This window comes from Folsomia candida, unplaced genomic scaffold (assembly GCF_002217175.1).
Source record: "Folsomia candida strain VU population unplaced genomic scaffold, ASM221717v1 Fcan01_Sc003, whole genome shotgun sequence".
Lineage (NCBI taxonomy): Eukaryota > Metazoa > Arthropoda > Collembola > Entomobryomorpha > Isotomidae > Folsomia > Folsomia candida.
In genome coordinates this window covers 3,268,610-3,295,044 of record NW_019091195.1, presented here as the reverse complement: position 1 = coordinate 3,295,044, position 26,435 = coordinate 3,268,610, and the positions used below count along the sequence as shown (strand labels likewise).

At 37.6% G+C, this 26,435-nt stretch overlaps 6 protein-coding genes and 2 long non-coding RNA genes across 8 annotated transcripts; 5 read left to right on the top strand and 3 right to left on the bottom strand.

Moving 5' to 3' along the window:
• The first annotated feature begins 10 nt into the window (after positions 1 to 10).
• LOC118434849 lies at positions 11 to 2,971 on the top strand. Its single transcript, XR_004834297.1, has 3 exons — positions 11 to 685; positions 2,561 to 2,736; positions 2,821 to 2,971. It is a non-coding gene; the product is annotated as an uncharacterized LOC118434849 (long non-coding RNA).
• On the bottom strand, positions 797 to 3,244 carry LOC110846099 (mucin-2). Its single transcript, XM_022092730.2, has 4 exons — positions 3,044 to 3,244; positions 2,811 to 2,971; positions 2,616 to 2,743; positions 797 to 2,534 (listed from the first exon to the last, which is right to left on the bottom strand). Exons 1-4 carry the CDS (start codon positions 3,074 to 3,076, stop codon positions 1,114 to 1,116), a joined length of 1,743 nt encoding a protein of 580 aa, XP_021948422.1. The 5' UTR covers positions 3,077 to 3,244; the 3' UTR covers positions 797 to 1,113.
• A 508-nt stretch (positions 3,245 to 3,752) lies between these two features.
• LOC110846760 (peroxidase) lies at positions 3,753 to 9,691 on the bottom strand. The gene is made up of 24 exons (XM_035849254.1): positions 9,188 to 9,691; positions 8,276 to 9,109; positions 7,856 to 8,076; positions 7,710 to 7,751; positions 7,608 to 7,639; positions 7,484 to 7,532; positions 7,244 to 7,414; positions 6,982 to 6,997; positions 6,803 to 6,904; positions 6,621 to 6,733; positions 6,432 to 6,543; positions 6,341 to 6,374; positions 6,094 to 6,244; positions 5,940 to 6,002; positions 5,715 to 5,853; positions 5,541 to 5,621; positions 5,401 to 5,442; positions 5,253 to 5,325; positions 5,023 to 5,134; positions 4,852 to 4,922; positions 4,755 to 4,777; positions 4,342 to 4,623; positions 4,151 to 4,259; positions 3,753 to 4,055 (listed from the first exon to the last, which is right to left on the bottom strand). The coding sequence occupies exons 1-24, from the start codon at positions 9,558 to 9,560 to the stop codon at positions 3,977 to 3,979; spliced, it is 3,324 nt and encodes a 1,107-aa protein (XP_035705147.1). The 5' UTR covers positions 9,561 to 9,691; the 3' UTR covers positions 3,753 to 3,976.
• A 98-nt stretch (positions 9,692 to 9,789) lies between these two features.
• Positions 9,790 to 13,183, top strand: LOC110846759 (carboxypeptidase B-like). The gene is made up of 13 exons (XM_035849255.1): positions 9,790 to 10,708; positions 10,782 to 10,920; positions 11,006 to 11,097; positions 11,173 to 11,248; positions 11,327 to 11,477; positions 11,551 to 11,755; positions 11,834 to 11,889; positions 11,977 to 12,044; positions 12,152 to 12,238; positions 12,324 to 12,380; positions 12,451 to 12,535; positions 12,617 to 12,651; positions 12,740 to 13,183. The coding sequence occupies exons 1-13, from the start codon at positions 10,593 to 10,595 to the stop codon at positions 12,893 to 12,895; spliced, it is 1,323 nt and encodes a 440-aa protein (XP_035705148.1). The 5' UTR covers positions 9,790 to 10,592; the 3' UTR covers positions 12,896 to 13,183.
• Positions 13,184 to 13,506: 323 nt separating this feature from the next.
• On the top strand, positions 13,507 to 15,450 carry LOC110846758. Its single transcript, XM_035849256.1, has 4 exons — positions 13,507 to 13,927; positions 14,002 to 14,073; positions 14,174 to 14,263; positions 14,344 to 15,450. Exons 1-4 carry the CDS (start codon positions 13,865 to 13,867, stop codon positions 15,178 to 15,180), a joined length of 1,062 nt encoding a protein of 353 aa, XP_035705149.1. The 5' UTR covers positions 13,507 to 13,864; the 3' UTR covers positions 15,181 to 15,450.
• Positions 15,451 to 16,132: 682 nt separating this feature from the next.
• On the top strand, positions 16,133 to 19,426 carry LOC110847376 (G-protein coupled receptor Mth2). Its single transcript, XM_022094309.2, has 12 exons — positions 16,133 to 16,507; positions 16,601 to 16,627; positions 16,690 to 16,964; positions 17,033 to 17,099; positions 17,196 to 17,388; positions 17,484 to 17,664; positions 17,753 to 18,011; positions 18,094 to 18,172; positions 18,243 to 18,359; positions 18,442 to 18,642; positions 18,731 to 18,948; positions 19,019 to 19,426. The coding sequence occupies exons 1-12, from the start codon at positions 16,453 to 16,455 to the stop codon at positions 19,159 to 19,161; spliced, it is 1,815 nt and encodes a 604-aa protein (XP_021950001.1). The 5' UTR covers positions 16,133 to 16,452; the 3' UTR covers positions 19,162 to 19,426.
• On the bottom strand, positions 19,290 to 20,415 carry LOC110846757. Its single transcript, XR_004834449.1, has 2 exons — positions 19,902 to 20,415; positions 19,290 to 19,808 (listed from the first exon to the last, which is right to left on the bottom strand). It is a non-coding gene; the product is annotated as an uncharacterized LOC110846757 (long non-coding RNA).
• Positions 20,416 to 21,715: 1,300 nt separating this feature from the next.
• LOC118435038 lies at positions 21,716 to 24,018 on the top strand. The gene is made up of 5 exons (XM_035850083.1): positions 21,716 to 21,857; positions 22,089 to 22,315; positions 22,441 to 22,534; positions 22,604 to 22,650; positions 23,078 to 24,018. The coding sequence occupies exons 1-5, from the start codon at positions 21,752 to 21,754 to the stop codon at positions 23,642 to 23,644; spliced, it is 1,041 nt and encodes a 346-aa protein (XP_035705976.1). The 5' UTR covers positions 21,716 to 21,751; the 3' UTR covers positions 23,645 to 24,018.
• The last annotated feature ends 2,417 nt before the right edge of the window (positions 24,019 to 26,435 follow it).

Sequence of the window (26,435 nt, the reverse complement as noted above, 5' to 3'; positions counted from 1 at the left end):
CACCTCATTCGCATTAGGTTGGTAGGCATGCACAGTCAGTTTGCATAAACGATTGTGAATCTCTAATAAGATGTGGACTGTGGCGAAGGAAGGTGGGATGGAATAAGGGAGATGGATAAAACATTCAATTAATAATTTCAAATTGTGGTGGTGGCGCAGCTATTTTTAAAATCTGTGTCAGTTTGCAAAAGTAAGAAGAAGTGCGCTGGTGGTGGAAATGCTTGTACACCGTCATCATTGTTACCAAGTCCTGCTTTTCGGTCATTTACCTGTGTCCACCTTTCTCCTTCGACCATTTATCTATCTATATTAAGCTAATACCATATAGGAATTTGACGCTTTAAAAATAATGTGAATGTTATACAAAAATTGTAGCTTTTTCTTTTGCTATGAATAACCAAGTTGTGTTTCCCCCGACATCTTGGTGATGCTTACGTGCGACGGACATTAAATTACAATAAATTTTCCATTGTGAGCTATTGAAACAACTGAGACTATAGTATAGCATCTTATTATGTGTTCTCAAGTTATCTGGAATGAGATTTACTCCTCAAAACCCAGCTGCAACTTGTCTCACTCACTCTGATCAGAAGAGTCATTACAAGCCTTATGTCAGCCAGCATGAATCTAGTTGACGGGAAAATTCTTGTGTCAAAGTGATTATACAACTGATGGTTGACCTTTGGTAAATATTTTTAACAACGTCGAGCCAACAACACAAGTTACATAAGTTTAAATAGAGGTTTTAACTTAATTTTTGTTTGTTTTACACAAACCCATGATTTTATGAATGGAATATTTGTATAAACACCTCTGGTACTTTATTATTAGTCACTTTATTTATAAACATGCACACAGTGAATCAGATACGTCAGGTATCTAATAAATTATAGTATGCACCCAATATAATAAAATTAATGTTTGACACAATCTTTAATTAAAAAGGGAAACATAAAGCACAGTAATTGGGCAGGCGTAAGGAAGGGAAGATATATTAAGAATGACGAACTAATTATCCTATTTAACTGCATATGCGATAGTCAACTAGGAATAGATCGTACTCGTGTCATTTAAGTCCCATTACATTTTTATATGTAAAAACCCATCCGGCTTTCAACATGTCCCTTGCGCGCACAACTTCTTGACCGCATCAAAATGTGCCCCCGCGGGACAGGTGTAAGTATATGTTCGCAGTGTTCCTGCAATCAAGACGCAGGTGAAGTATTTTGTGCAGCCTGAAGGGTCCGCAAAAGTCCCTGCGTCCGTGCAATTAAATGGGGCTTGGGTCGTGGTGGCAAATACGGTAGTTTCAACCTTAGTTGGTACCGTAGTTGAGAGTGTAGTTGCTGCGGTAGTAGGTACTGTAGTTGGTACTGTAGTTGGAAGTGTAGTAGGAAGGGTTGTGGCAGGACAATTTCCTAACATGCAGCCAGGAACACTATTGTCAAAATAACTTTCGGGCGGACACGTGTACAAATAAATGTACCAATTTCCGTTTAACTGAAGACACTTGAAGTATTTTTCACAGTCTGATGGATCTGGAAATACACCCTCCGTGGTGCAGATGGGCAAAGGAGAAGGTGTTGTTGGGGCTGGCGTCGTAGTTGCTAGTGCGGTTGTTCCTCCGGGCGCTGAGGGGGTAGTTGAGGGGGCGAGAGTTGTTGTGGGGCTACAAGATCCAATAGCACACAGTAAACTTGTGGGGTTGAAGAAACTGTTTGATGGACAAGTGATGACGTAGGTTCGCAGTACGCCAGCGACGGTGATGCACCTGTAAAATTTGGTGCAGTCTTCATGTGGGAACGTGCCTTCTGTTGTGCACGTGAATGGTGCAGGCGTGGTTGTAGGGGCCAAAGTTGTTGTGGTGACGGTTGTGGTCACAACAGGGCAAGTGCTGAATGTACACAAGTTTTTCGCTGGGTCAAAACACGCTGCTGCTGGACACGTGAAGATGTAATAGTAAAATTTTCCTAGAATGATAATGCAACGGAAGTATTTTGTTGGGTCTTGTTGATCAGGAAAAGTTCCTTCTGCAGGGCATTGTGGAGTAGGAGCGGGTGTGGTTGTAGTTGCCTCAACTGTGGTAATAAGCTCTGTTGTAGTTGGTGACTCGGTGGTAGTTAGAGCATCTGTTGTTGTTGCGGAATCAGTTGTGGTAGGAGGTTCAGTGGTAATTTCCGTGGTAGTAATTTCGGTTGTAGTTGGAATTTCTGTGGTAGTTGGAACTTCGGTCGTCGTTGGAACCTCAGTGGTAGTTGGAACTTCGGTAGTAGTTGGAATTTCGGTTGTAGTTGGAACTTCAGTGGTAGTTGGAACTTCAGTGGTAGTTTGAATTTCGGTAGTAGTTGCAACTTCAGTGGTAGTTGGAATTTCGGTCGTCGTTATTTCGGTGGTGATAGGAACTGCGGTCGTGGTGGGTGGCTCGGTTGTTGTAGGTACGCCCGTTGTCGAGGGAAGCTGTGTAGTTGTTATTTCTTCCGTAGTAGAGGGAATTTCAGTGGTACTTGGTAAATCTGTTGTTGGCCCCGTCGTCACTAAAATTTAAAAAATCTTCCTATAGTAATTTCAGTTGTGCAACACACACCCTTCAGAATTGGAAAGAACTTGAAGCGTACCTGGAGTTTCTATACAAGCAAGAGCTATCGGATCGAAATGACCTCCAGATGGACATTGATCATGGTCTATGTACCAAAAGGAATTACCAGCTCCATCATCAACCCAAAAACACTGATAATAGTACGTTCTGTGTATAATTTGATATTATTTATATTATGCAAAATTATGCTCGAGTGTTAACTTAAATTCCGTACGTATCATCAGGGTCTGCAAACGGGAGATCGTCCACGCAACTGTCATTCGTAAGAGCTAAAACGCCAATGCCTGGCTTAAATTTCAACAACATCGAAGATGGATCATAGTTCATACTTTTTGGCAAAGTGTCATCAACAAAAACTGTGGCTAGCACAAATGCCTATGTATATTCATTACATGAAATTTGATTAATTGTATTGTAATTGTAGTAGCAATATAAAATAAAACTTACAAAAAATGCAGTCCTATAAAAATGCGACCCCATTTTGCTTTATATGATTGTCTTCGCCTGGAGGCCACCAAACTACTGAAAATAAGATCGAACCACTTTTCATGAAAATTATCTAAGCGAGGTATAAAACGCTTAATGCTCATTTATTGGTGAGATTGGAATCGGAAAGAGTTCCGACTAATTATGGACTTGATTATGGATATATAAATATTCCTAGAAACATTTGTCCCTCGTTATGACTATTTATTACATATTATTGCAGATTGTTTTCCTAGTCTCGTACTTGCATCACTTTCGTAGTACTTAAATTGATCGTCATCGTCATTTGGGTTGATCATGGCACTAATCCGAGTGAGACCCACAATCCACAATAGTCGTGTATGCGACAATGACTTCATATGATGTTGATGTATTTATCCATAAATTATGTTAACAGTGAACTTGGGTTGATTGATGCAAAGTGCAGTTGTGCATAAACTGCCGGATAATCCGTTAATTCGTAATTACTTATATTTTATTATATTGTATATACACATACACGTTGATGTAAGTGTGATTTCTCCGATGTCACGTTTTCTACACCATAGAGTGAACACTTTATTGTATTCATCTGGTCATATTGTAATCGTACTTTTAGTTTGCAAATAATAGGTGTCGCAGAATAATAAAAAGATATTGCGTAGTACAAAATCTGAACTTTAATCATCCGTTATATTTTCATTTCAACGCATTTATTTATTACTTCAAAAAGTTGCAAAAAATATTTTAATTGCAATAAAGCAACTGAAATTTGTGACATATGTAAAAAAATGTGTATTTAAATTAGCCGACTATTAAATATACAGGTAGCCTTTTCCGCCGCTGTTTATTATCCCTGTTCAAATAGTAGTTGCTCACACCCACGCCCCCCACAATATGCATTCATAATTAAAATTAAGGTGTAGGTTCGTTTGCCCAAAGCTGCAAATTCACTCTTGGTATCCTACTCCTCCTGCAGTCGACGAGCGAATTGCTAGAAAATTATACATGAATTGTGATTTCATCCATAATAAAATAACATCGAGCCAGATTGTCACAAAATAAATAAATATTAAATATTCCACTCACAAATCAAAATCAGATTGAAGGAACACCGAAGGCTGAATAGCTTCGAGCTCATCTCCATTGTCACATAACACTCTCGCCATACTCGATTTCCTCAACTCTTGAAGCTGATCTGCACTCAGACATTCGAATGTTCAGGTACAACCATCATGTAATTACTTATAAATATTCAGTTGGAGCTATTGTGCGCATACCAGGTGAGAATGAATGGGTCTGGTCCCCAATGTCATAAAAATATCGGTCGCCTTTTTTCGTCCTTGCGAATTGATCTCCAACAATGCAAGTGAAGGTGGGGCCGATGAGAGCCCCTTTCAGAGGTGACTCAGAAATGCCTCCAATCCACAAGTCGACGTCATCCGGATGATCGTAAATTCGCCTCATTTCATCCACAATTTCGGGAGAGATCCAATCTTTGAATTCTTCAAAAGATTTTGCTCGCTTCCCAGTTTGACATAACTCTCGGAATGCATTGTAACCTATTGCGGAAATAGATAGAGACGACATATATTTACCGGTTCTCATTGTTAATTCGCAACATTACATATGCACCAGCAAAACTGTCATTTATTAGGAATTTATATTATAAATGCGGAATAATTCTCCTTACCGGGTATCCCGTGATCTCTGGCCCTATTTTTAAGAGTATATATATAGTATTTGACAAATGTCGTCATTTGACGAAAATCCTTTTATTATAGACATACCTTTGAATATTCAAAGCTGACAGATCCATACCGAACATACCTCCGCGAGCTTGGAAGAGTCTCCCGTTGAGCTGAATCGCAGTAACAATTATTATTATTACGTATAACGCAAGTACTTGAGATTAGCGTTGTAAAAAATAATTCGTTGATTTATAAGCGAAAAAGACCGACATGTCGAGTGACGAAAGGGTCAAAGCTTTGAATTGGCTGTTGGGCTAATCCTCGAATCCATTTATCAATTTGGTTGGGAGCACGAGTCCTGACAGCATTTTCGGCATGATTGCTGCATTAATTATTACAAATTAATTTGGATCTCGTATTTATAATTAGCTTGAAATTACGTGGGACAGTATTCTAATTCCAATTATTAAATCGTTGTACATTATATTTATGTTACACACCTTATCGTAACAGCTTCATTGGCTTGCCCAAACTCATTTATTAGACGAACCAGACCCTGCACGAGAGAATGACCTGTGGAGAATGAATTAAATTATTTTTACGATTCTACTCGACACAAAGTTTCTTTGTGAATATTATTAACTCTACCCATTCTAAATCCTGCTGCTGAAAATGCATTTTCAATCGAAGCTGAAAAGAGACAAATCGTGGGATTAAAATAAATTGATTAAAATTGTAGAATTATTTGCCATTGATAAGCAACTCGAGTTATGTATGTCTTTTTGCACCATCAATCTCTGGATCGTAACCGTTAAATGCCTTCTTCCGACTCAAAGGTAGGATGCTATAACTTTCCATATATTCACGTCCTAGGACATAAAATAGGACGATTATCAGGTTTGTAACATCAATCAATGATTTGGTTTTAAACCCAATAGTAATTTTATAATGGAAATATTTACCAATAATTATGGGCAACCATTCGTTGTAAATGATGTGTTCATACTCTGCAATTACTATTCTTCTTGCTTCTTGAAACAATTGTTCATCACTCCAGAAGGGATTAATATTTTGCAGCTCTACAGCCACTCGGTTATGCTCCTATTGAAAATAAATGCGAAATAAACACCAACACCTGAACAACCTGCTGGCAAACGTTTCAAATGCTGGGAAATAAATTTCTGTACCCTTAACCAAATCAGGTGCATTATCATGAGCCCTTGCATCTCATTTACCCGGTCGTCGCCTGCCTTGTGGTCATAGAATAAGATCGTATAATTATGCTTATGGGGTTTGGAAATAAATAATACGGATCATTCTGGTCCCGTATTTATTTCTAACCTTGTAGTCAATTTCTCCATTATTTTTTCTTTTAAGAGGCAGCAATGGTCTTCGGTCAGCAAGCTCGGAAAATTGAAGAAGTCCTCCTTCGAAAAGACGCAACTCTCTCAACTCTGTTTCGCTACTACCGTAAACATTCGATAGATCCAACCTAACGAAATGAAAACAAGTACACATATTGTGAATTATTTGCATTAATTGATAGCTGAGTTAATTGTAAGATATTTAATTATTCGCTCAGTCCAACCAATGTGTAACAGCATTCATTTGGTCCGCATAGCCTAGAAAAATTTGTTAAATTCATTTCAAGATCTACAAATTTGCAACTGAAACCCAACCTAAGCTGCAATCGATTCGTGGAGCCATCCGAGATCGAACAAAGTTCATACAACGTTGACCAAATTGACTGTAAAAAGGGTCATCTGCCGGAATCTCAATGGGAAGACAGTTCTACGCCAAAGATAATCTTGAGTGAATAAGGCAACCTTAAGGATTAAAGCAAATATTGCTGAAGGAAGAGAAAATACCGGGTGCCGATCTTGAGGGGGTAGAAAATTTCCATTCCGACAACACGAAATTCCAGTGCCGTTTGTAAAGGTGAAAATAGGAACACTCGATATGTCATGGTCAACAAATTGTCCTGTGTCAAGGTCAAGGTCAAGTCATACAAAGGTAATAAATCAATGTATTAATTATATCAACGAGTTACCAAATTGCATGACGAACAGTGTGTATTTATTATTTTGGTTGTCTCTGTCCTGAATGAAACGTTGAGACAGAAGTCGAGCACTTGGAAGCAAAAATCCACGAACTAAAAAGGTATAAGGTTGTAGTAAGTTTGTATTATCAGCACTCTGAGAATTATTTTGAGCAGGCTGACTGACTTACCCGAAATCCTAGGTTCCTGTCAGAGAAAATATTTCGAAAATTATGTGTCAAATAATAGGAAGAATAGACTCTAATTAGATTTACTACCAAATGTTCAAACATTTATAATGACAGAATTTGATAAAAAATTTGATTACAAAATGTTTAATAAAAAATCTTGGCTACATATAAAGCTGTACGGAATGTTTCAATGATTCTATCCGATCAAAATTCAGACTCGATGTTAAATTGAACATAAATACAACAAATTATTTCCACCTACCCATCTACCGTCAGCATACGCTGGTTCCAGTACTCTCGAAAGTGGAGTTAAAGATTGACCCATCTTTTGACGTCTCAAGTTATTGCAAGATCCGTCGACTAATCTGTATTTATTTATTCCGCACGGTGTCGAGCGTGGACATCTGTCGTTAATTGCTCGAGTGTTTGAAGACTTGGAATTTTAAGCACAAATTTAAAATTAATTTAAAATTAGTTGATAAATTAAATATAAATGAAATACTTTGAAGCTCCGTAATCCCAAACCACCAACTTCATCCGTCAGGTGCAACCTTTAATATTTGACTTGATAATTGAAAGCAATTCATTCAAACATTATCGAAAATTGAGACTTGGTTAATTTTCACCTTTCACTCAAATCATTTGTTGTTTGAAGCAACTGTGACAAAAATCCTTTACGTACATGAATTTATATGTAGATATTTGTTGTCTTTACAATTTGTACTTACTTCAAATCCGAACTCTGACACTTGGCGAATTTTCTTAGACGACTGCAAATGTGAAAACGATTGATGAAAAAAATTAGCATGCGTTCATAATGTCGGTCATAAATCAAAAGCATCAAGCAACAAAGTGTTGTTTTTGTTGTTGTTACCGGAAAAAAGCGGTTATGACCAAAAGCTGGCAACCCTTTTGAAACTTCGCCTCCTCTGATGAACAAATCCTGCTCTATTTCATCCAGTTGCGCCACCGAATCAGATCCAAATGCAATCGAATTGTTGACATTTGATCTAATTAGCTTTTTAATTTGTCGACTAAGTGGCTTCCTTGTATCATTAGCTTTCATGAGAGACCGCATCATAGATCGCCCTAGACCTAATTATAATGCATGCAAAAAATGAATTTTAACTACAAGCGTAGAGAATAGGTGATCTGCTATTGATATGGATAATTAATTCTGTACGAGACATTATCACAGAACGTTACAGTATCAACAAGATCTCAATTCTCTCACGCTATTGGTATGGGACATATGTAATTATACGTTTAGGTAGTTACTTTGCTATGCACTAACCTTGCTGACCTCGTCCATCTCTCTCTTCAAACAAAGGGCAGCAAATGCCAATCTCATTTCCCAAAGCACACTTGTAGTCTTGCAAATTAATTCGCCCAGCACTTTCAGTGTAAAGGACAGAACACTTGAAGTATTCTTCGCAGATTCCTGTTTTCCCAGTCGGATCCTTACAGAAATTTACCCCGTCATTCTCATCATCCTCGTATTCGTCTCGATCTTCACGATCTTCCTCGTTTTCTTGGTCATCCACTACAGTTTTAGATTTGTTTAGTCCGATGAGATGAGATCCGTAGAAACCAGTAGGTTTTCGTCTAGGGATCCACCTCCCAGCTCCTGGTGCATCTTCCACCACAAATTTCCTAGGATTTGGCCTTTTAGTGGAAGTTATTGAGGTTTTTGGGACGCTAGTTTGAGGACGCTGAGTTTTCTTGGAGTTGACGTAAACGCTTTGGTTTCCATCTTCCTCCTCCCTTTCTGGAGATGCGCTTGATTGATATTCATCAGAGTCGTCTTCATATTGAGCCGTGGAAGATGCAGGTGTGCGTCCTCTCAGCAAAATTTTGTGTCGTCTTTTTCCACTCCGAAGTCCTTCACGTTGCCCCCACACGAAAGGAATGTCGTCGTGCTCATCATTTACATTTTCTGCTTCAACATCCTCGCTGTCCGTGGACCTCACAAGTTGCGTTGCCTCGTGAGAGAGCTGACCGTTGGCTACCACGTATTGCTTCGAGCTGTTTTGACGATTTGAATTTTGTTCAAAAACTGATAGTTTTCCCCTCTTTATAACTATTGGAGGGACACTGGTGCGGTTTGTTGGTGCGAATACATCGTCCCCTTTAGATATATAAAAATGTAGCAATCGATAAGAATAAGAAAAACCAAAATGCTTGCAAAGTACAAATTTGACGCTACCTGTTGGCGTCGGACCCTTCTTGTTTGATTCCGATGAATTCGACTCATTTGTTCGTTGGGTCAGAGATGGAGAGTTTGTTTCAAAATCAGCATCTTTTTTATCCGCGTTCAACCGCACATCTTCTTCATCTGAATACTCGTACAAAACAATTTCATAATTTTTATGCTTCTTAACACCTACGACACTTCTCTTAAGCTCAAGTTTAGACGAGTCTCTATTTGGATCTCCTTTGGCACTAGTCAACTCTTTTATATCTTTCAAGATAGCTTTTATTGGGATATCCTCGAGTGTTGCATTTTTACTTGAATTTCCAGTGTCAATAAGTGACGCACTAATCACCGTTAAAATGATAAACCCTCGGATTGAGAACATTTTGTTGCAGTGTATTTGTTAAACAGGAATTATTTAAATTTGTGAACCATATTTCATGAAAAGTGAAGCCAAAGTATCACCAAAATGCTATGAAGGAGTAATTTGCAAACCTAAACTAAGACTAAGCGAAGGAGCCCCACACTTTATCTGAAAGGTTATCCGTGAGACTTGGAGGAGTTGCTTGCTTGCAATATTGCCATACATCAAGTAATGTACATGCATGTAGATAAAGTGGGATGGACAAACATGTGAAAAAGTCTCAGGCATATGAATGATTAAATTGGATTTTACGTACACCTATCTAAATGCGACAGGCGTTTAATAAAATAAAACTACCAATTACTTGGATAATCGAATAATGTGCAGACGTAGCGAATATGTACGTAGAGAAGGTCATACACATTATGATTAGGATTACGAGTTACATGATAAGGTCCTGCATGGGAACCATTTCCATCGTAAATTAAGCGGTACTTAGCTAAGAAACTAAAATGCCTCGCATGAATTTATAAATAAAGTAACGTAGACTTTTCAACTAAGACCATATGTAGAAAATTATAAACGAAGAATACTTCATAATGTGAGAAACGTTCATATTCAGAAGCGTACTTTACATAGGATGGCTTACCTCATGCGACACTTATAAATCATGTCCCTTCTTCAATTAGACAGTGTTGAGTAAACAGTGTATATTAATTTTTCGCAATGCATGCATCATTCATACGTAGTGACGATGAGCATCTTGAGAATGAAAACCCTTATTCAATGTTACAGTAATAACGGCTCAAAAAGATCCCGTTTAAATCTGGAATAGCTGAGTTACAGGGATGGAAATTTATGAAGGGTTCAAAATCCACGGGTTTATTCCTTCATCACTGCCACAAGAATTAGGCCAAATATCGAACCGTTATATGTCCAGCATTCCTTCCAAAGGCGAAGCCCTTTATGTTATAAATATGATTGTCACGTTGGAATAATTGTCAATCAGAAACTTATCGCCAGGGCTGGAAGTTCTTCTCTGACTCTTGCATCATGAAATCATTTAATTGCTTAGAAGTAGGGATTTTAATAAGTTTCTTATTTTTCTTATCCTTTGTTGACGGAAATCCCAAGTTTATGTCCCCCGAAAAGAGACATGAATTTAGTGGGTAAGTTATAGTTGAACAATTTATAGTTTCTTAAGTGTAAATAATCCATTAAAATTCAACATTTTTGGTTCAGGTTTAAGCTTTATCAAGTCAGCACACGCTCAAATGAGGGATTAAAAGTCTTGAGAGATCTCTGGGAGGAGCAAGACTCGGAAGATGAAGGGTTCGATTTTTGGAGTCCTCCAAAAATTGACGAAAATGGGACGGCGGAGGTAAATACATAAATGCAAAATTGTCAAAATTACTAAGCATAAGCGGGTAGTGACGTAATTATGGGCGTTCCAATGGTTCCTACAGGTCATGGTGCCTAAAAATCAGGAGTCCGATTTCCAAAACCTACTTAATAGTTTTTCCATGAATTATTCTGTGGTGATTGATGACATTGAACGGTATTCAATAATACATGAAACGTTGGTCATCTCATCATAACAATCAATTTGTATGTTTTTTTTATTTATTTCTAGCCTGGTTGCGAAACAATATGCAGGCATGTTCAGGGAAAAATCAATGAGCTGGACAGAATATCATTACCCTGAAACGGTGTGCAATTTTCGGATTGATTTTTCCAATAAATGACACTACTTGACTTATTAACAATTTCTCATTAATATTTTGCAGTTGTTTTCCTTCCTTACTAATCTCGTGTCTACCAGGAATGGGTTATATGTAAACACCTCCACCATTGGTCTCACAGTTGAACGAAGACCAATAAAACTCATAAAAATTTCCAGTGGTGGTCCCGGAAAACAAGCCGTTTTTATTGATGGAGGTATTTTTCTTGATTTGTAATTTGCCTACAATTGTGTCTCGTTTTGTAAAATATTCACAATGCATATTTGTAGGAATCCATGCACGGGAATGGATAAGCTCTGCAGTCTCGACTTATATTGTCAATGAATTAGTTCATAATTCCACAAAATACGAAGACCTGTTGAGGCGATTTGACTTTTATATTATTCCTCTTCTTAACCCTGACGGCTATGCCCACTCGTGTAACTATAATCGTCTTTGGCGAAAGTCCAGGAAGGCCAATGATTTATTCTTTGGGTATTGTTTTTGAAGTTTTTAAAATGTAATTTTTGCATGACTTTCATGGTAAAATTTTCTGGCGTTTATTTACAACAGCTTAATAGGATGTCGAGGGGTCGACCTGAATAGAAACTTTGGCTATTCTTGGGGCGGTGAGTAAAGATAAATGCAAAAAATTCAATTATATAAATTCAGATTAGACGAGTGAATAATAATTTAATGTCCAAATATATGTATAGGTCGAGGAAGTGGCAGGCAGCCGTGTTCTCTCATTTACGCCGGACCTCAAGAATTCTCTGAGCCAGAAGTAATAAACAATATGATTATTTGTACTCAAATCGAAATCATAATGCGTCATATTTGTGCACATCTGTAATAACTTGAATCTGACAGATAACTAATCTTATGGTTTAGACTGCAGCTATCCGAGATTTTATTGCTAGCGATGAAAATGCAGATATTGATTGGACAGCGTACTTCACGTTGCACTCTTTTGGACAGGTAAATCTTTATTAATTGAATTAACTTGACTGGAGCAAATGTGTCAATTTCTCATTATTTATTCAATTCCAATTTCTTGATGCAGAAATGGTTGAGTCCATGGGGTCACACCTCTGTTCTCCCTGAAGACTACTCTGAAATGGTCTGTTAATTATAATTTACTGGCATTAAATTGCTGAGTGGGAATATTTATAAATAGCATGTTCCTTTAGGAGAGGGTTGGCAGAATCGGTATCAAAGCTTTACGTGCAGTCCACGGTACAAGATATTCTTTTGGTTCAACAGCCAATACTTTATGTAAGAAAATGCATACTAATATTGATTACAGTCTTCAATATAAAATCAGAATTGAAATATTAATTTCCAATTCCCTGACAGACATTGCATCAGGATCGAGCATGGATTGGTGGAAGGTATTACAATTGTCTCAACGAGATTAGCCACATACGTACATACATTTAATATATAGTGGATCATTATAATTAATTTTTTATAAACTAGGGCGTAGTGGGTGTACCATATTCCTACACCCTTGAGCTCAGGGACTACGGTTTATTTGGATTTTTGCTTCCTGCTTATCAAATCATTCCCACCGCCGAGGAAACCTGGGCTGGAATTCAAGCATCGTTATTGGCAATTCCTGAAAAGAAAAATTAAGCTGCTTACTCCAAATGTTTGAAAGCATTAAATTTACAAGCTTCCGGTCGTACTTATTTAAGGGATTTCATAGGAATTATGAACACGGCATTAGCATTAATGGTTGAATTTGTGTATTGCGGACCTACTTGTATGGGACCACTGCCTAATACCATTCAATGAGCTAACGATAAATCTCACATTTCTGTAAAGATTATTTGCTACAAATAAATAAGCATGTAGAATCCTACCCAATTGCAGACTCGAAAATGGATTTATGATATTTTGCATACACGTGTATCGTTGCTCGCTATTGAGAAGCAGCAGTCTCATACACTACGTAAGCAGAAAAGATGCTTAGATTTGGACCATGTCATGTCATTCAAATCCTTAACAAGTGATGGGCACATTTGGAAGAGTTTTAATTTAGACATGACATTTACTCTAAAAGGTCGTCTATACAAATCCCGTCAGAAGACTAAAATGTTCCTCAGTGAACATGAGACTCCATGAGAAGCTGGAGTGATGTCCTGTCAATTAAAACAGATACACGGATCTCTATTTCCCATGCTATGGACATGTGCACATACACACGTATGTATCAGTCGACAACCTAAATATGTCTGGGTGCTACGAGACGCATCTAACCCGATCCTATTTATTTAGGTGTTTGTGGAGTTTGAGCAATACATATGCAATTGACGCATGCAACTTTCCCCATCCCAAAGTTATATGTAATGTACGGGGCCAAGGTTGCTTTTCCCGACACAAAAATCAATAAACCCAACTCCCGTGGATTCTTTCTTCTTGGCTAACTTTCACGGGCAGTAAATCCACAGACGTGCATGTATCCGTTCGAGATACATATTGTTATGCCATTTAGTGGCGAATCCTGATAAAGAGAAGAATTCAGTGAAACCTTGCATTTAAAAATGATCTCTGTTTCATAAGTCCAGATTTCAACACAATAATTTAACGTTTACAATCATCATGAAGACCATTTGTGGAGTTTCTATGCGGGGAGCTGCCTACTTTGGAACCAGTGTACATATCGTGAGTGCATACCTAAATGTGTACCATTTTTTCCTATTTAATTGAAAAATTGTCTCACTCTCTCCTTTACTTAGTGCATTGGAATGATTTTCTTTGTCATGTTCCTGGATCAACTGGTGCATCAAATATATTACAAGAATTTTAACGTAAGCAATTTATGTAATATCTACACGTTTAAATTTTTGTAATGTATAGACGTACACAACGTGAAGCACCTTTGTAGTCTTAACATTTGACATATTTCAGTTGGATGGTTTGAAAGTCGACAAGGAAAGCATTATATATTTTGGGCTCTTTCTGCCGTTAGGAATTCTAATATTTAAAGCAATTGATAAAGTAAGTGCGAATAATTTTAAATTGCACATAATAATGCCGATTTTGTCCTTAATTTTTACTTTCAATTTCTAAATTTATAGGAAAACAAAACACTGCTGAAGTGGACATCTGCGATATTTCTTATGCTTCAACTTTTTGGGATGATAATCAAAGTAAAATTTGGTCACATGACTGCTCCAAATTTGATGCTACCAACACGAGGCGGACCATCTTCAAATGTTGTAGATAATTTCAAAATCCTATCGTTAGAAATTGCAGCCACCGTTGCATATCTGGTCACTCTTTACCTCTACGCTAGACAACTAGAGTGCTTTCCTGGTCGAATTTATGGTGGTCAAAGTGGTGGAATTCCTCTATATTCCACAAATTCTAATTTTTTCACCGAACATCATCGGACTTCACATCGGCGCCATGGTGGTCGATCCACGATGTCCACAACTCCTTTCAGTTACAACTTTGAACCACCCCCACCTTACAGCAGCGTGAACAATCTGACCAGCTTGACCACAGTCGAGGGCGCAACGCATTCCTCACAGCAACCATGCTCGAGTCGCTCTGTATTTCACAACATTGGGAGGATCGGAAACATTGCATTTAAGAAAAATTCTCACTCGCACGCCCATCGCAATATTTCGCATCTTCATCATTATCATCATCAAAACGCTTCTGTCAATAATAACAATAGTTCAACGCCTGTAGTGTCACCACCACAACCCAACGTTCCAGTCGTGATTGTCGTGAATCCAACCAATGACCTCAATCGAACCGACTTGTTTACAAGTGTTCCGTCAGAATCGGACTCGTCAAGGGCTCCATTACTCGAAAACAGTGCAATGAGGCAAAATGATCTCAGTTCGACATCCGACCGACAAAGTCGTCACGATGATAGTTTACTCAATGTCAAAGATGTAGACTAGCATCCATTATTCCCATTCGATATTTAAATTCACGCAAATATGGTGCCCAATAGCTATACATATATGTAAATAAGTGTATAAATATAATTCCGTTGCCATTATTGTTATGAATGAATTGGAGAAATGACTGAATAATCCTTTCCTTATTAAAATGTTAAAATTACGAAATTATTTTGTTTATCATCTTTACTGAGAAGTTTGTGGAGGCTACAATAATCCTGCAGGACACGAATGAATAATAAAAAAATGATATAAGAAAGAATGACCTAACACATAAAATACAACTTTTTATTGGAATCTCATCACTCAATTTCTTCGTGGCACAACAAATTGCAAAAAATGGTCAGGTACATTCAGGTAATGATGGTTATGACGACCAGTATTCATACATAACTTCAATTCATAACCAACAGACCAGTTGGTGTGTGTTGGAATAAATAAGGAAACGGCCTTGGTCAACTCTCAAGTTCATGATTAAGGAATCTCTCTTCAGAGGTCAATCCAAATTGGTAGGACTGCTAGTCGCTTATGTATATACTTGCCTGCATAGATATACACATCCTATCAGCATTACAGCATATCGCATCATCATCATCACAGAAGTCAAACACAAGAAATACACAAGTGATCACACCTCTACATATCTCCAGCATAGATTATTAACTTTAGCACTACGAGAGGGGATTGCCTTAAAATGATGGATGACGAGGGGTTTTGCCAAAATTCATTGATTGACCAGTTGCATCATGTATATACTTCCGAAATTAGCCGGAAGTGGGGAGGAAGTTTGGTACAAGAATTACGAGTTCAACAACGGCTCTGGATTTATTTCGCGAGTATTTATTACGTACGTACAGTTGTATTTGCATGTTTGCGGATGTAAATTTCACACTACACACTGTAATAAAAATCAAGCAAAAAATGAAACACACTCACTGGACATGAAATGAACTTCTTCACACACCAGTCGCATCTATCTGTTTGTTCTTCCACAGCCCAACTAGATACCTTCTATCCAACTTCGGTCATCTCATTTAATACTTCTGTTTGCATTGTCATTATCTCCGCAGTTCAGTCTCTACCTTTTACTAGCGTGCATTGCGTAGTACCATATTCCCGAGGGAATGATCATTAAAGCGACGATTGTTATAAGCGTCTAAATAAATCTGTAATTTAAACCAAGCTTTTGTAGTAGAATAGAAACTAGGAAATAGGATTATTCCTAGATTTGTTGAATTAGCATAATTGGAAACAACTCTATTTATTGGTATAATGAAGTATTTACTTAAATCTGTGGTGGTGCTGTGCTTCACAGGATCACTAATGGGTAAAATAATTGCAATCATGATATTTATGTGCATTACTTAATTGGAAACAAACTGATTAAATGTAAGTAAATTTCTAATGTTTATGAGAATAGCTCAATACCAAGAAGAGATCGTTACAGGTAAGTTTTCAACTATTTTAATCTCATTATTAACCTAGTTAATACAATCTTTTAATCTCAAGTGACGACATGTTGTGCAAAACCTCTAAACTCGATGAACTCGATGAACTCCAAGAACGAGACTTGGTGCGACGGGATGTATTCACAAAGCGAGAACATTCAGTTCAAATATGGATCTCTCGAGTGCGAAGACATTGTCAATGGAAGTTTCAATGCTGGGAGCGTCTGGGAAGGCGATGGCTTCTTTCCCAACTATTTTCTGAAATATGAGGACGGCTTCTACTCCCCAAACGACTACTGCCTGCACAGTTTGAACGAGGAAAAAATAGAAGTCAAGGTTTATACTTTTCTTAAATACACGTAGAAAGTAAAATGAAGCCATACTTAAATTAAAATTTATTCAAGATTTGCAAACCTCAATGCGAATCTGATAAACTCTGTCTCCCTAAATGCTGTAATTTATGGGATGATGGTAAGTCGTTAACTCAACTGAATTATAATATTAATGAAATGTATGCATGCAACCCATATTCATGGACCCATGTTAATGTGACTCCTTGTTCCGTAGTCTCATTTACAAACAACACAGTCTACTGCGTGCCCAGTTTGGAAGAGAAAGTCTGGAAACCGGAAATTCATGATATCAACAATTACTACAGCAAAGTTGAGTTAGTACCGTCCAATGTACATTTTTTTGTAAGCGACCCTTCCAAAACTGCAGAGTGTACAACAGTCCGATTAATCCAGTACCAACATTTCGAGTATGAAATTGCATAAATAAACAATTCTAAATACGTAATATGCCATATATGTGCATGTGTATGCGTAAGCTATGTATGTGGCTCTTCTTATTTAGCTACAAGATCTTGAAGAATGGAGAAGTTGCATGGACCAGCTCTGATGTTTTGGATTGGTATCAAATTCCCAAAGGTCGGTTCTGCGTGGATCGAGAACTTTCAGATGGGGACGATGATGAAGCATCAGGAAGAATCGTCCTTGTTGGATGTCTGGAAGATTTCATTCCCAAAATTAATGACGTAAGCTTGCCAATAATTTCCCCTGTAACAATTTTCTACCCAAGTTGTGTCTCATGACTCATAATTATGTCAAACGTTATTAATACAGAGTCTGACGCTTGTCGACACCATCAACTTTGTCTTGATTCAAATCTCTCTAGGATTTTTGGCACTTACGCTGATTATCTATGTCTTGTTACGAGGTCATCAAAATGTTCATAGTTGGACCCAGTTTTCCTACTTTTTTGCTCTCTGGTCTAATTTGTTACTCGCCAGCATCATTTACTACCAAACTTATGAAGATGCCAATCTCAAAGTAGCAAACGAGGGTGCTGGTCAACCTCGAGGTCCACTGTGTTTCACGGCATGTAAGGAGAATATGTGGATGAAACTAACCTGTACACATGTACTTTGTAATTACATATGTATGACTTAATGATATTGTTATAGCTGTGGTTAGCACGTTTCTACACAACGCTACACTTACAACTATGGTGGCCTTGGCTGTTGACGTATTCTCCATGTTCCAGTAAGAACTACTATTTCTTTATGAGTCGATCGTTACGTTACAAATCAATTGGAACTGTTACACATTTTAGCCAACTTTTAAACAACGGCGAGCAGAAAATGTCAAAAACAGAGTTTCTCAAAAGACAAGCCTTAGCTTGGATGGTGGCCCTGACAATGACTTTGGTTGGACTTTCTTTATACTTTAGGTACGTGGCATGCAACCATATATAACCCATTTTGCAACTATTGACTTTACTTAATCTTTTAATTGCTACATTTACGTCTCAGCAATGGTTCCATGCACGCTCCTCCGTATGGCTACACAAACTGCAAAGCTAAATTTTGGCTTGCAGACGAAATTTTGGAAGCAATTTGTCACCTCGTCACAGCTTCCTTGTTCCTCGTCACCATTTCCCGAATCTGTCTCGTTCATCTCAGGGGGAAGGAAGAGTTGGTGAAAATCAATGAACAGCGAAACTATTCCAGAGCGTATGTACCCTGCACGTCTTTGTTCATAATATGACACTTAAAAGTTTTATCATTTAATTGAATAACATTTTATTTTTGTTCCACAAAGTTTGTCCCTGTTTTTCAAACTTCTTGTCGTAATGGGGATGGCCTGGGCTTCCATTTTTCTCAGCTACGTTCTCGTAAAGTCTACAATACCTACGATCAAGTGGCTATTCACGCTCATGGAATTTTCCGTCAGCTTGCAAGGATTCGTTATTTTTCTCATGTTTGCCTTCAACAGGCAAACGTTAGATTCTCTGGGTGAAAACTATTCAATTATAAGGAGTAAGTTTTGTACTACTACATTATGTGTGACCGTTAATTAATTCAAAACAATTGTTTCTGGATGATGTAGAACTTTCTAACGCTTCATCGACATCCTCCGTACGACCAGAAGAAGTCGAAGCAGGGAAAGCTGTTGTTAATAATGTACCCATCACGGCTATCATCGACCAATTAGAAAATCATAGGACTAGTCAACCACAACCAACAACATGAAAATTGGATTAGTTAATAGTTATGGTATAAAGTTCATGGGACCCTTATTATTTATGCGCCATGTATCCACTGCATAATGTGGAAGTATTATAAATGTACATAAGTATTTACTTATCTCTCACTTCCTATTAAAAGTACTAAATATTTATTGTTTTTAGCTTAAAGTACATGACTGATTTTCCATACATATCGCTTTCAGAAATGAGCTAAAATGTAATGTTTTGTGAATTTAATGGAAAATAAAGTCATTTTATATTCAAATATACATAATGTAATCTTTCAAAACTATATCTGTTGTGCTCAAATGCTAATTCGACTATTTCCCTTTAGAAGAAAGACTAAATTGAAATTGAAACACATATTACATTTCCTCTAACTGCAGTACGCTAAACAAGTAGAAGGAATTAAATTGAAATAAAAAAGATTATTGACTACATTGAAGTATAAAAATTAGGTACGACGCGCATAGGTGGCTAGACAAAAAAAATTAACTGAAAATTAGCTCAAATTTTTATTTATATATACTTTACTGATTAACTGAATATGCACATTGATACATACATATATAAATATACGATATTCCTCTAGAATCGAGTTATACTCCGATGAAATTTATTTCATGTCCAAAAGGGAAGATATTAGAAGATCTAAAAGTTACAAAACAAAGACGAATCAACAAGTTGTTTGATCGAGAATACCAAAGATTACAACAGGTTGAATTTCATAAAAAAATGACCTACCATAAAGATAGAAATTGAAAGAGGACATGTGGGCAGCAACCCGACAAGCTATTTCTTCTTGGAAGGCGCCTTAACCTTTATTTTCTTTCCAGGTCCACCGGCAGCAGCAGCAGCAGCAGAAGACGATGGAGCCTTGGAAGAAAGCCTGAATGATCCAGAGGCACCTTTACCCTTTGTCTGGATCAAGTTCCCATCCTCCACATGCTTCTTCACGGCCTTCCGGATGTGGGGCGCCATCTTCCCCATGTCCACCTCGTAGACTTCGGAAATAAACTTCTTGATTGCTTGGAGGGACGATCCTTGTCGCCCATCGTTCAAAGACTCCACCGCCTCCAACACCATCTTGTTCGAAGTCGGGTGGGACGTCATCTCAAAGCAGGTCAGCAGGAAAGACGGAAGTTTTGTGAAAGCAAACTTTTTTGTGATGACTTCTGGTCAACAGCAAAAATCCAAATGGTCCCTTGTCTCGGTGTGCTGGTCGAGTAGTTGGAGCGCGCCTCTTGCATTTCAACTCGCCCGCCCATCCATCTACTAAGAAAACATTTAAATGCACTGATGTTTTTTGTCGGAAATACAAAGAAGCCGAGGAACAAAGAAACAGTCTTGCGAATTGCGATACTCATTAGCCAGAGTTCAACATGGAATCCAATGCATCACCAAAAATGGGCATGTTGAGAATTATGCAAATTAAGTGACCCGCAACAATAATTCTACTATACATTGCATTGGCACATTTGCTTTCCAGAATATGGCGAATATTTGCATTTACATATAGCACATTTGTCTCAAAATCCCTATTTACATGATCGTATAACTAGAGTCAATATTACGGATTAATGCCCAATTTGCAAAATACGGATTAATGAGACAAGCAAGCCCGAGTCTGAATCGAAATGGATATATAATAGTGAGGTCCCATTCTCCAATTTCTACAGTCGAGCTGTCCGTCAAGTATAACATTGGCAACGCAAATTGGCAGCCTCGACACATGAGGAGGAGAAAGCCAAACATCCAATGAAAAGGTGCAACATTCGCGAATCTGTCTCAGTTTCCCAAGAACTTTCTCCAAGCTCCAAGTCTCGCTCTTGCAGGATTCTCACGAAACACCAAGTATTTACACCTCTGATAATTTTCTAAATACATTAGCAAATTTAATTTGCCATAATATTTACGCAGTTTATTCATTGCACATTCCACATTGATTCCTATCCTAAAACCTAACAAGATTCACTTCTGAGATAAACGAACCTCAAGCATGGTGCGAAATAACTACATTTACAACGTGAGCGATATAAGAATAGCTCCCAAATCAGAATTTTTATTTTAGTTTCAAAAAGTGATTCGTCTGCGAAAAGTCTCGTGGAGACTCAGAGGAGTGTACATTATTGTAGGAAGTGTCTCATTTGTACGAAAATGGATAGTTGGGCGATTAGATACGGTGAAGTAGGCAGCAACTCAAGCTTGCTTGATCTCAACTCACTGGAATATTCTAACGAAGAGCTTTACGCTGATCTAGATATGGTTGAACTTATCACAAGTAACGCTTCAACGGCACCAAGTTTGCCAACCAATTTGCATCCATCATTCGAAGTTGACAGAACGTACTTTATCATAACTGCCATAGTTGCCACAATTAGCTCCACCTTCAACGGCGTTTCCATCTACCTCATTTCACAAAAGAAACGGCTAAGGTGAACTCGCATTGAGTAGACATTTCTTTTTTTGGCTGCTCATCTAAATGCAAGTCTTTCTCTAAATATATTCCATCTTTTTTCATGTTCAATTATTCCATGCGCGCATACAGACCTGTGGATTACCTCGTGGCGAACTTGTGCTTTTCCACTTTCTTCATGTGCCTAACGCTTTTGGGAAGCTTCTCCATGACTCACATGTCCGTCATGATGACTTTCTCTCAATCCAAACAATGGATGTGCAGTCTCATCAACTTTGGAAAGTGTAAGATGCGATGACAATACAGATTTATTTAAGTTTGTGTCACTTTTTCGAGTAGCATTTCTATTGTTGGGCATTGATAAAAATATGGTTTGCATTGAGTTCATGTCGTAGTCCTCGCTAGTTTTATTCTCCCTTTAAATCTCCTTTTGTCTAGAGAACAATGAGACAAGCAGGGATTTTGTGGGCCTGTTTTCTTTCAATTTATACTCACTTTCTCATAATTCTCGCCAGATTTTCCCGGAGCACTCGTAACACTCTCGTCATTTGGGATCAGCTTTGAGAGAGTTAGGTCATTAAAGACGAGAAGTGGAAGGACCGTGTCCACTGGAACTGCGGTCAAGACGATCATTTTCATCTGGCTCGCCGCTGTCCTAATTACATCTCCAGCCCTCCTGCGATCCACCCATAGCACTGCAGACGATCAAAATCCTTCCACCATACCAACATTGTGTAAAAGAGTATGTGTGCCATTGCACCCTATTTATAAACTTGTCAAAAACATCAATTACACACTCGCCTACGAGTTAATTAAGTATTTTTTTATTAGCTTATTTAGATTTGTATCAATTTAATTCTTGTGCAGGTTGTATTGTTCGATTCCAAATTCTTGGACATATTGTACGAGCTTCTAAAGTTCTTCTTTCTCCATATCCTATTCTCAGTTTATCTTCTGTATGGTAGGTCATAATTCGACCTGTTACTCTGATCAAACAACTTGTTGATTCGTGTTTTTCTCACAACTTTAGAACTCTACCTCATCAGATCTAAAATCAAGTACCTCGGAGTTTACTCGGTAAGTTTATCAAACGAGAGTATTCCATAGTATCAATGCGCATATGTATAGATATACACATTGTCAAGCATTGCATGTGGTGCATCATCTAGACTTACAAAGGCACATGACTATAAACTTTGATAAGCGTTGATAATTTGAAAATTAGATATAATTCCTCGAGATTACTAAAAATATTTGCTATTGAGTTTAAGACACAAAATTTAAGACATTTTCAATTCATTGGTTCAGTCTCTTGGATATATGCAAATATGCATATGTATGTATGTACTTTACTTCTTATCCGTTTGTTCCTCAAAAAAGAAGGCTGTGTACAAATATAATATGCTATCTCAAAATCTTATTGGATGGAATTGGTTGATGCGAATAGTCTTTCTGGCGCATTTTCCTATATATTTCCTAATACTATGTATGTTTATTCAATTAGGTGCCAGGACCAAGATTACAGAGGAAAGTTTGCAGAGTCCGATTTGCCTTCTTATATTCAATAATCCTCGTGTTGGTATGGGTTTCCTCCGGTGCTGTTCAACTTGTGTACAGAGTTCCAATTTGGTTTACTTCCATATCATCGTCTACATCCAGAGCATCCAAATCATACAGCTTTTTAATGGGGATTACGTTTGCCTATTTGTTCGTTAATCCCTTGGCTGTATTTTTTTCAAACCAAGACATTAAAATATTCCGCAAATTCTTATGTCGCACTTGTCATGCAGATGGTATTACAACTCCCACGCGCAATGCTGCTGGCTGTGGGAAGGACTTAGATAACAATGCTGCGACACAGGATGATACTGATTTAGATATTAGTAGATTTGCAACCCAGCAGGCGACAACTTTCTCCATTTCTGAGAACCAATTGCCCAAAAAGTTAGAGCAACGTCAAACATCAAACAACAACCCTGAAGACATAAACTTTATGGATCGTTTCAGAAAAGTTTCATTCATCAGACATCAACAGCATCAGAATGTCAAACCAAGAGAAGATAATACATAGCATTTTATAAACTTAAGTTTTGCATAAATGTGTACATATTTATGCGTATAAAAACAGTTGCGTCAATGTTCACAATTTTCCCACAATTCATTCACAATGTTCACAAGTAGAAAGCTCAGATTTTCAATGTTTTGGCAATGTTTAAAGTTTAAATTGAAATGGCGTAGAAGAGATTTTCGGTGATTTGAATATACTTATATATATATTTACATATATCATATTATAACACTATTGAATGTTTATGCACTGTCTGTACGTATGTTATGTACCTCAATATAAGCGACATGTAATATAAAATTGAATTTATTACTTCCCCAGAGCATAATTTGAGCAACTCAAATTATTATGCAACGTCATATTGTAAACACGATTAAATACACGAACTTATCATATTCAACTTGTTCTACATTCTACATCTTCTTTAATATGATGCTAACTGAGGACAATATAAGTAGAACCAGCATACACAGATCGCTGTTGGATGTTGTCTACATCGTCGGCCTAATTCTAAAAACCCCTAAGTGCAGTCTCATCTTAATTTTAAATAACCCTAAGTGAGACTTCATCCTAATTTTAAAAACCCCTAAGTGCTGTCTCACGTTAATTTTAAAAACCCCTAAGTGCTGCCACTAGTTAATTTTAAAAAGCCCTATGTGATAAATAAAAACGAGTAAAAAGCCCTAACTGTAATTCAAATTTCAAATTATGCATAATTAATTAGTTCTGATAAACTAATCAGAGTATCATACAGTGATACTCTATGATTACAAATTAAATTTTGAAAATATTATGCAAAGCTTCACTGGGCTATTCACAGTGGGTGTGGCTGTAGGCGCCTTTTCGATTTAAATGAAACCATGTCATGTGATATATCATTTTTCTTAGGACGATGAGGACATTACGCCTGAATACTTCAAATTTACGAACCACACCCCCAGTGGGTGTGGTCATCTGCGACTTTTCAATTTAGAAACAACCATGTCATGTGATATATAATTTTTCTCAGCTCGATGAGGGGATTTCGACTGAGTAACTAAAATTTCAAACCACACCCCCTGTGGGTGTGGTCATCTGCGACTTTTTGATTTTGACACAACCATGTCATGTGATATATAATTTTTCTCAGCTCGATGAGGGGATTTCGACTGAGCAACTAAAATTTCAAACCACATCCCCTGTGGGTGTGGTCATCTGCGACTTTTCAATTTTGACACAACCATGTCATGTGATATATAATTTTTCTCAGCTCGATGAGGGGATTTCGACTGAGCAACTAAAATTTCAAACCACATCCCCTGTGGGTGTGGTCATCTGCGACTTTTCAATTTTAACGAAACTATTTCGTGACATCATTTTTCTCAATTTGACGAGGGGATTTCGACAGAGAACTTATAAGACAAACCACACACCCATCTGGCGTGACTCTTGGTGACTTTCGATTTTTTACACCACCATGCTATGCGATATGTCATCTTTCCCAGCTAGATGAGGATATCTGGAAAGATTTAACGTGACTACGTCGTGTGATATATCATTTTTTTCAGGTCGCCTTGGGGATCTCCGCCGAATAGTTACAATTTAGAAACCACACCATAATTGGGTGTCATGCTCTGAAACCTTGCGATATTTGTGAAACCATACAATGTGATACAATTTTTTTTAGTTTTACGAGGGGAAATTTGGGAACCACGTCCTGGTGTGTGTAGTCCTTAGTGACTTTATTTTTGATGAACCCATTAATGTGATACTCCATTTTTCACACGCGGATGTGGGGTTCTCCGCATAATTCAAGTTTGTTCAAGTGGAGTTTGAATGTTGAGGAGAATGGCGAATTTCCGATTGGACGCCGCTTTAATTTTTTTAGTAAAGAAAATTAGTTTTTGCTAGTGCACCGTTTCGGAAGTCCACTCAGACTCGTGATTTTTTCTCGTCTTGCGGGGCTCCATAAATGGTGGCTCATATGTATGTTCCGACTTTATTTTTAAATAAGATATAAAAATGCCTCAAAATCTTATCTTTTCAAGCAGCTGTGGGTTTATTATAATATCATAATATCAAGCAACGGCATAAACAGTAAATTAGCAGACTTTTTGGAAATTGGACACATATTTTTGGCCTTTTTACTGATCGAACTATTAAACATGTGCATTCAAAGAATAGCTAATTATTCTTTCGAAATTCTCTCAAGTTGAGAAAAATAATATGTCACGACATGGTTTCGTTAAAATTGAAAAGTCGCAGATGACCACACCCACAGGGGGTGTAGTTTGAAATTTTAGTTACTCAGTCGAATTCCCCTCATCGAGCTGAGAAAAATGATATATCACATGACATGGTTGTGTCAAAATTGAAAAGTCGCAGATGACCACACCCACAGGGGATGTGGTTTGAAATTTTAGTTGCTCAGTCGAAATCCCCTCATCGAGCTGAGAAAAATTATATATCACATGACATGGTTGTGTCAAAATCAAAAAGTCGCAGATGACCACACCCACAGGGGGTGTGGTTTGAAATTTTAGTTACTCAGTCGAAATCCCCTCATCGAGCTGAGAAAAATTATATATCACATGACATGGTTGTTTCTAAATTGAAAAGTCGCAGATGACCACACCCACTGGGGGTGTGGTTCGTAAATTTGAAGTATTCAGGCGTAATGTCCTCATCGTCCTAAGAAAAATGATATATCACATGACATGGTTTCATTTAAATCGAAAAGGCGCCTACAGCCACACCCACTGTGAATAGCCCAGTGAAGCTTTGCATAATATTTTCAAAATTTAATTTGTAATCA

Excerpts from the sequence above, each read along its gene's own strand:
- LOC110846760 (XM_035849254.1), bottom strand. The coding sequence starts at position 9,560 with ATGTTCTCAATCCGAGGGTTTATCATTTTAACGGTGATTAGTGCGTCA. Across the intron at positions 7,640-7,709 it reads TGTCAGAGTTCGGATTTGAA|TTGCTTCAAACAACAAATGA; the intron begins GTAAGTACAAAT and ends TTTTTGTCACAG. Across the intron at positions 4,624-4,754 it reads CAGAGATCACGGGATACCCG|GTTACAATGCATTCCGAGAG; the intron begins GTAAGGAGAATT and ends TTTCCGCAATAG.
- LOC110847376 (XM_022094309.2), top strand. The coding sequence starts at position 16,453 with ATGAAGTATTTACTTAAATCTGTGGTGGTGCTGTGCTTCACAGGATCA. Across the intron at positions 17,389-17,483 it reads ATCCAGTACCAACATTTCGA|CTACAAGATCTTGAAGAATG; the intron begins GTATGAAATTGC and ends CTTCTTATTTAG. Across the intron at positions 18,949-19,018 it reads AAACTATTCAATTATAAGGA|AACTTTCTAACGCTTCATCG; the intron begins GTAAGTTTTGTA and ends TGGATGATGTAG.
- LOC118435038 (XM_035850083.1), top strand. The coding sequence starts at position 21,752 with ATGTGCCTAACGCTTTTGGGAAGCTTCTCCATGACTCACATGTCCGTC. Across the intron at positions 21,858-22,088 it reads TCTCATCAACTTTGGAAAGT|ATTTTCCCGGAGCACTCGTA; the intron begins GTAAGATGCGAT and ends AATTCTCGCCAG. Across the intron at positions 22,535-22,603 it reads CTCAGTTTATCTTCTGTATG|AACTCTACCTCATCAGATCT; the intron begins GTAGGTCATAAT and ends TCACAACTTTAG.
- LOC110846099 (XM_022092730.2), bottom strand. The coding sequence starts at position 3,076 with ATGGGGTCGCATTTTTATAGGACTGCATTTTTT. Across the intron at positions 2,744-2,810 it reads TTTGCAGACCCTGATGATAC|AACGTACTATTATCAGTGTT; the intron begins GTACGGAATTTA and ends AATTATACACAG. Across the intron at positions 2,535-2,615 it reads TGCTTGTATAGAAACTCCAG|TGACGACGGGGCCAACAACA; the intron begins GTACGCTTCAAG and ends TTTAAATTTTAG.
- LOC110846758 (XM_035849256.1), top strand. The coding sequence starts at position 13,865 with ATGAAGACCATTTGTGGAGTTTCTATGCGGGGAGCTGCCTACTTTGGA. Across the intron at positions 13,928-14,001 it reads TTGGAACCAGTGTACATATC|TGCATTGGAATGATTTTCTT; the intron begins GTGAGTGCATAC and ends TCCTTTACTTAG. Across the intron at positions 14,264-14,343 it reads TATTTAAAGCAATTGATAAA|GAAAACAAAACACTGCTGAA; the intron begins GTAAGTGCGAAT and ends CTAAATTTATAG.
- LOC110846759 (XM_035849255.1), top strand. The coding sequence starts at position 10,593 with ATGAAATCATTTAATTGCTTAGAAGTAGGGATTTTAATAAGTTTCTTA. Across the intron at positions 11,098-11,172 it reads GTGATTGATGACATTGAACG|CCTGGTTGCGAAACAATATG; the intron begins GTATTCAATAAT and ends ATTTATTTCTAG. Across the intron at positions 12,381-12,450 it reads CTGAAGACTACTCTGAAATG|GAGAGGGTTGGCAGAATCGG; the intron begins GTCTGTTAATTA and ends ATGTTCCTTTAG.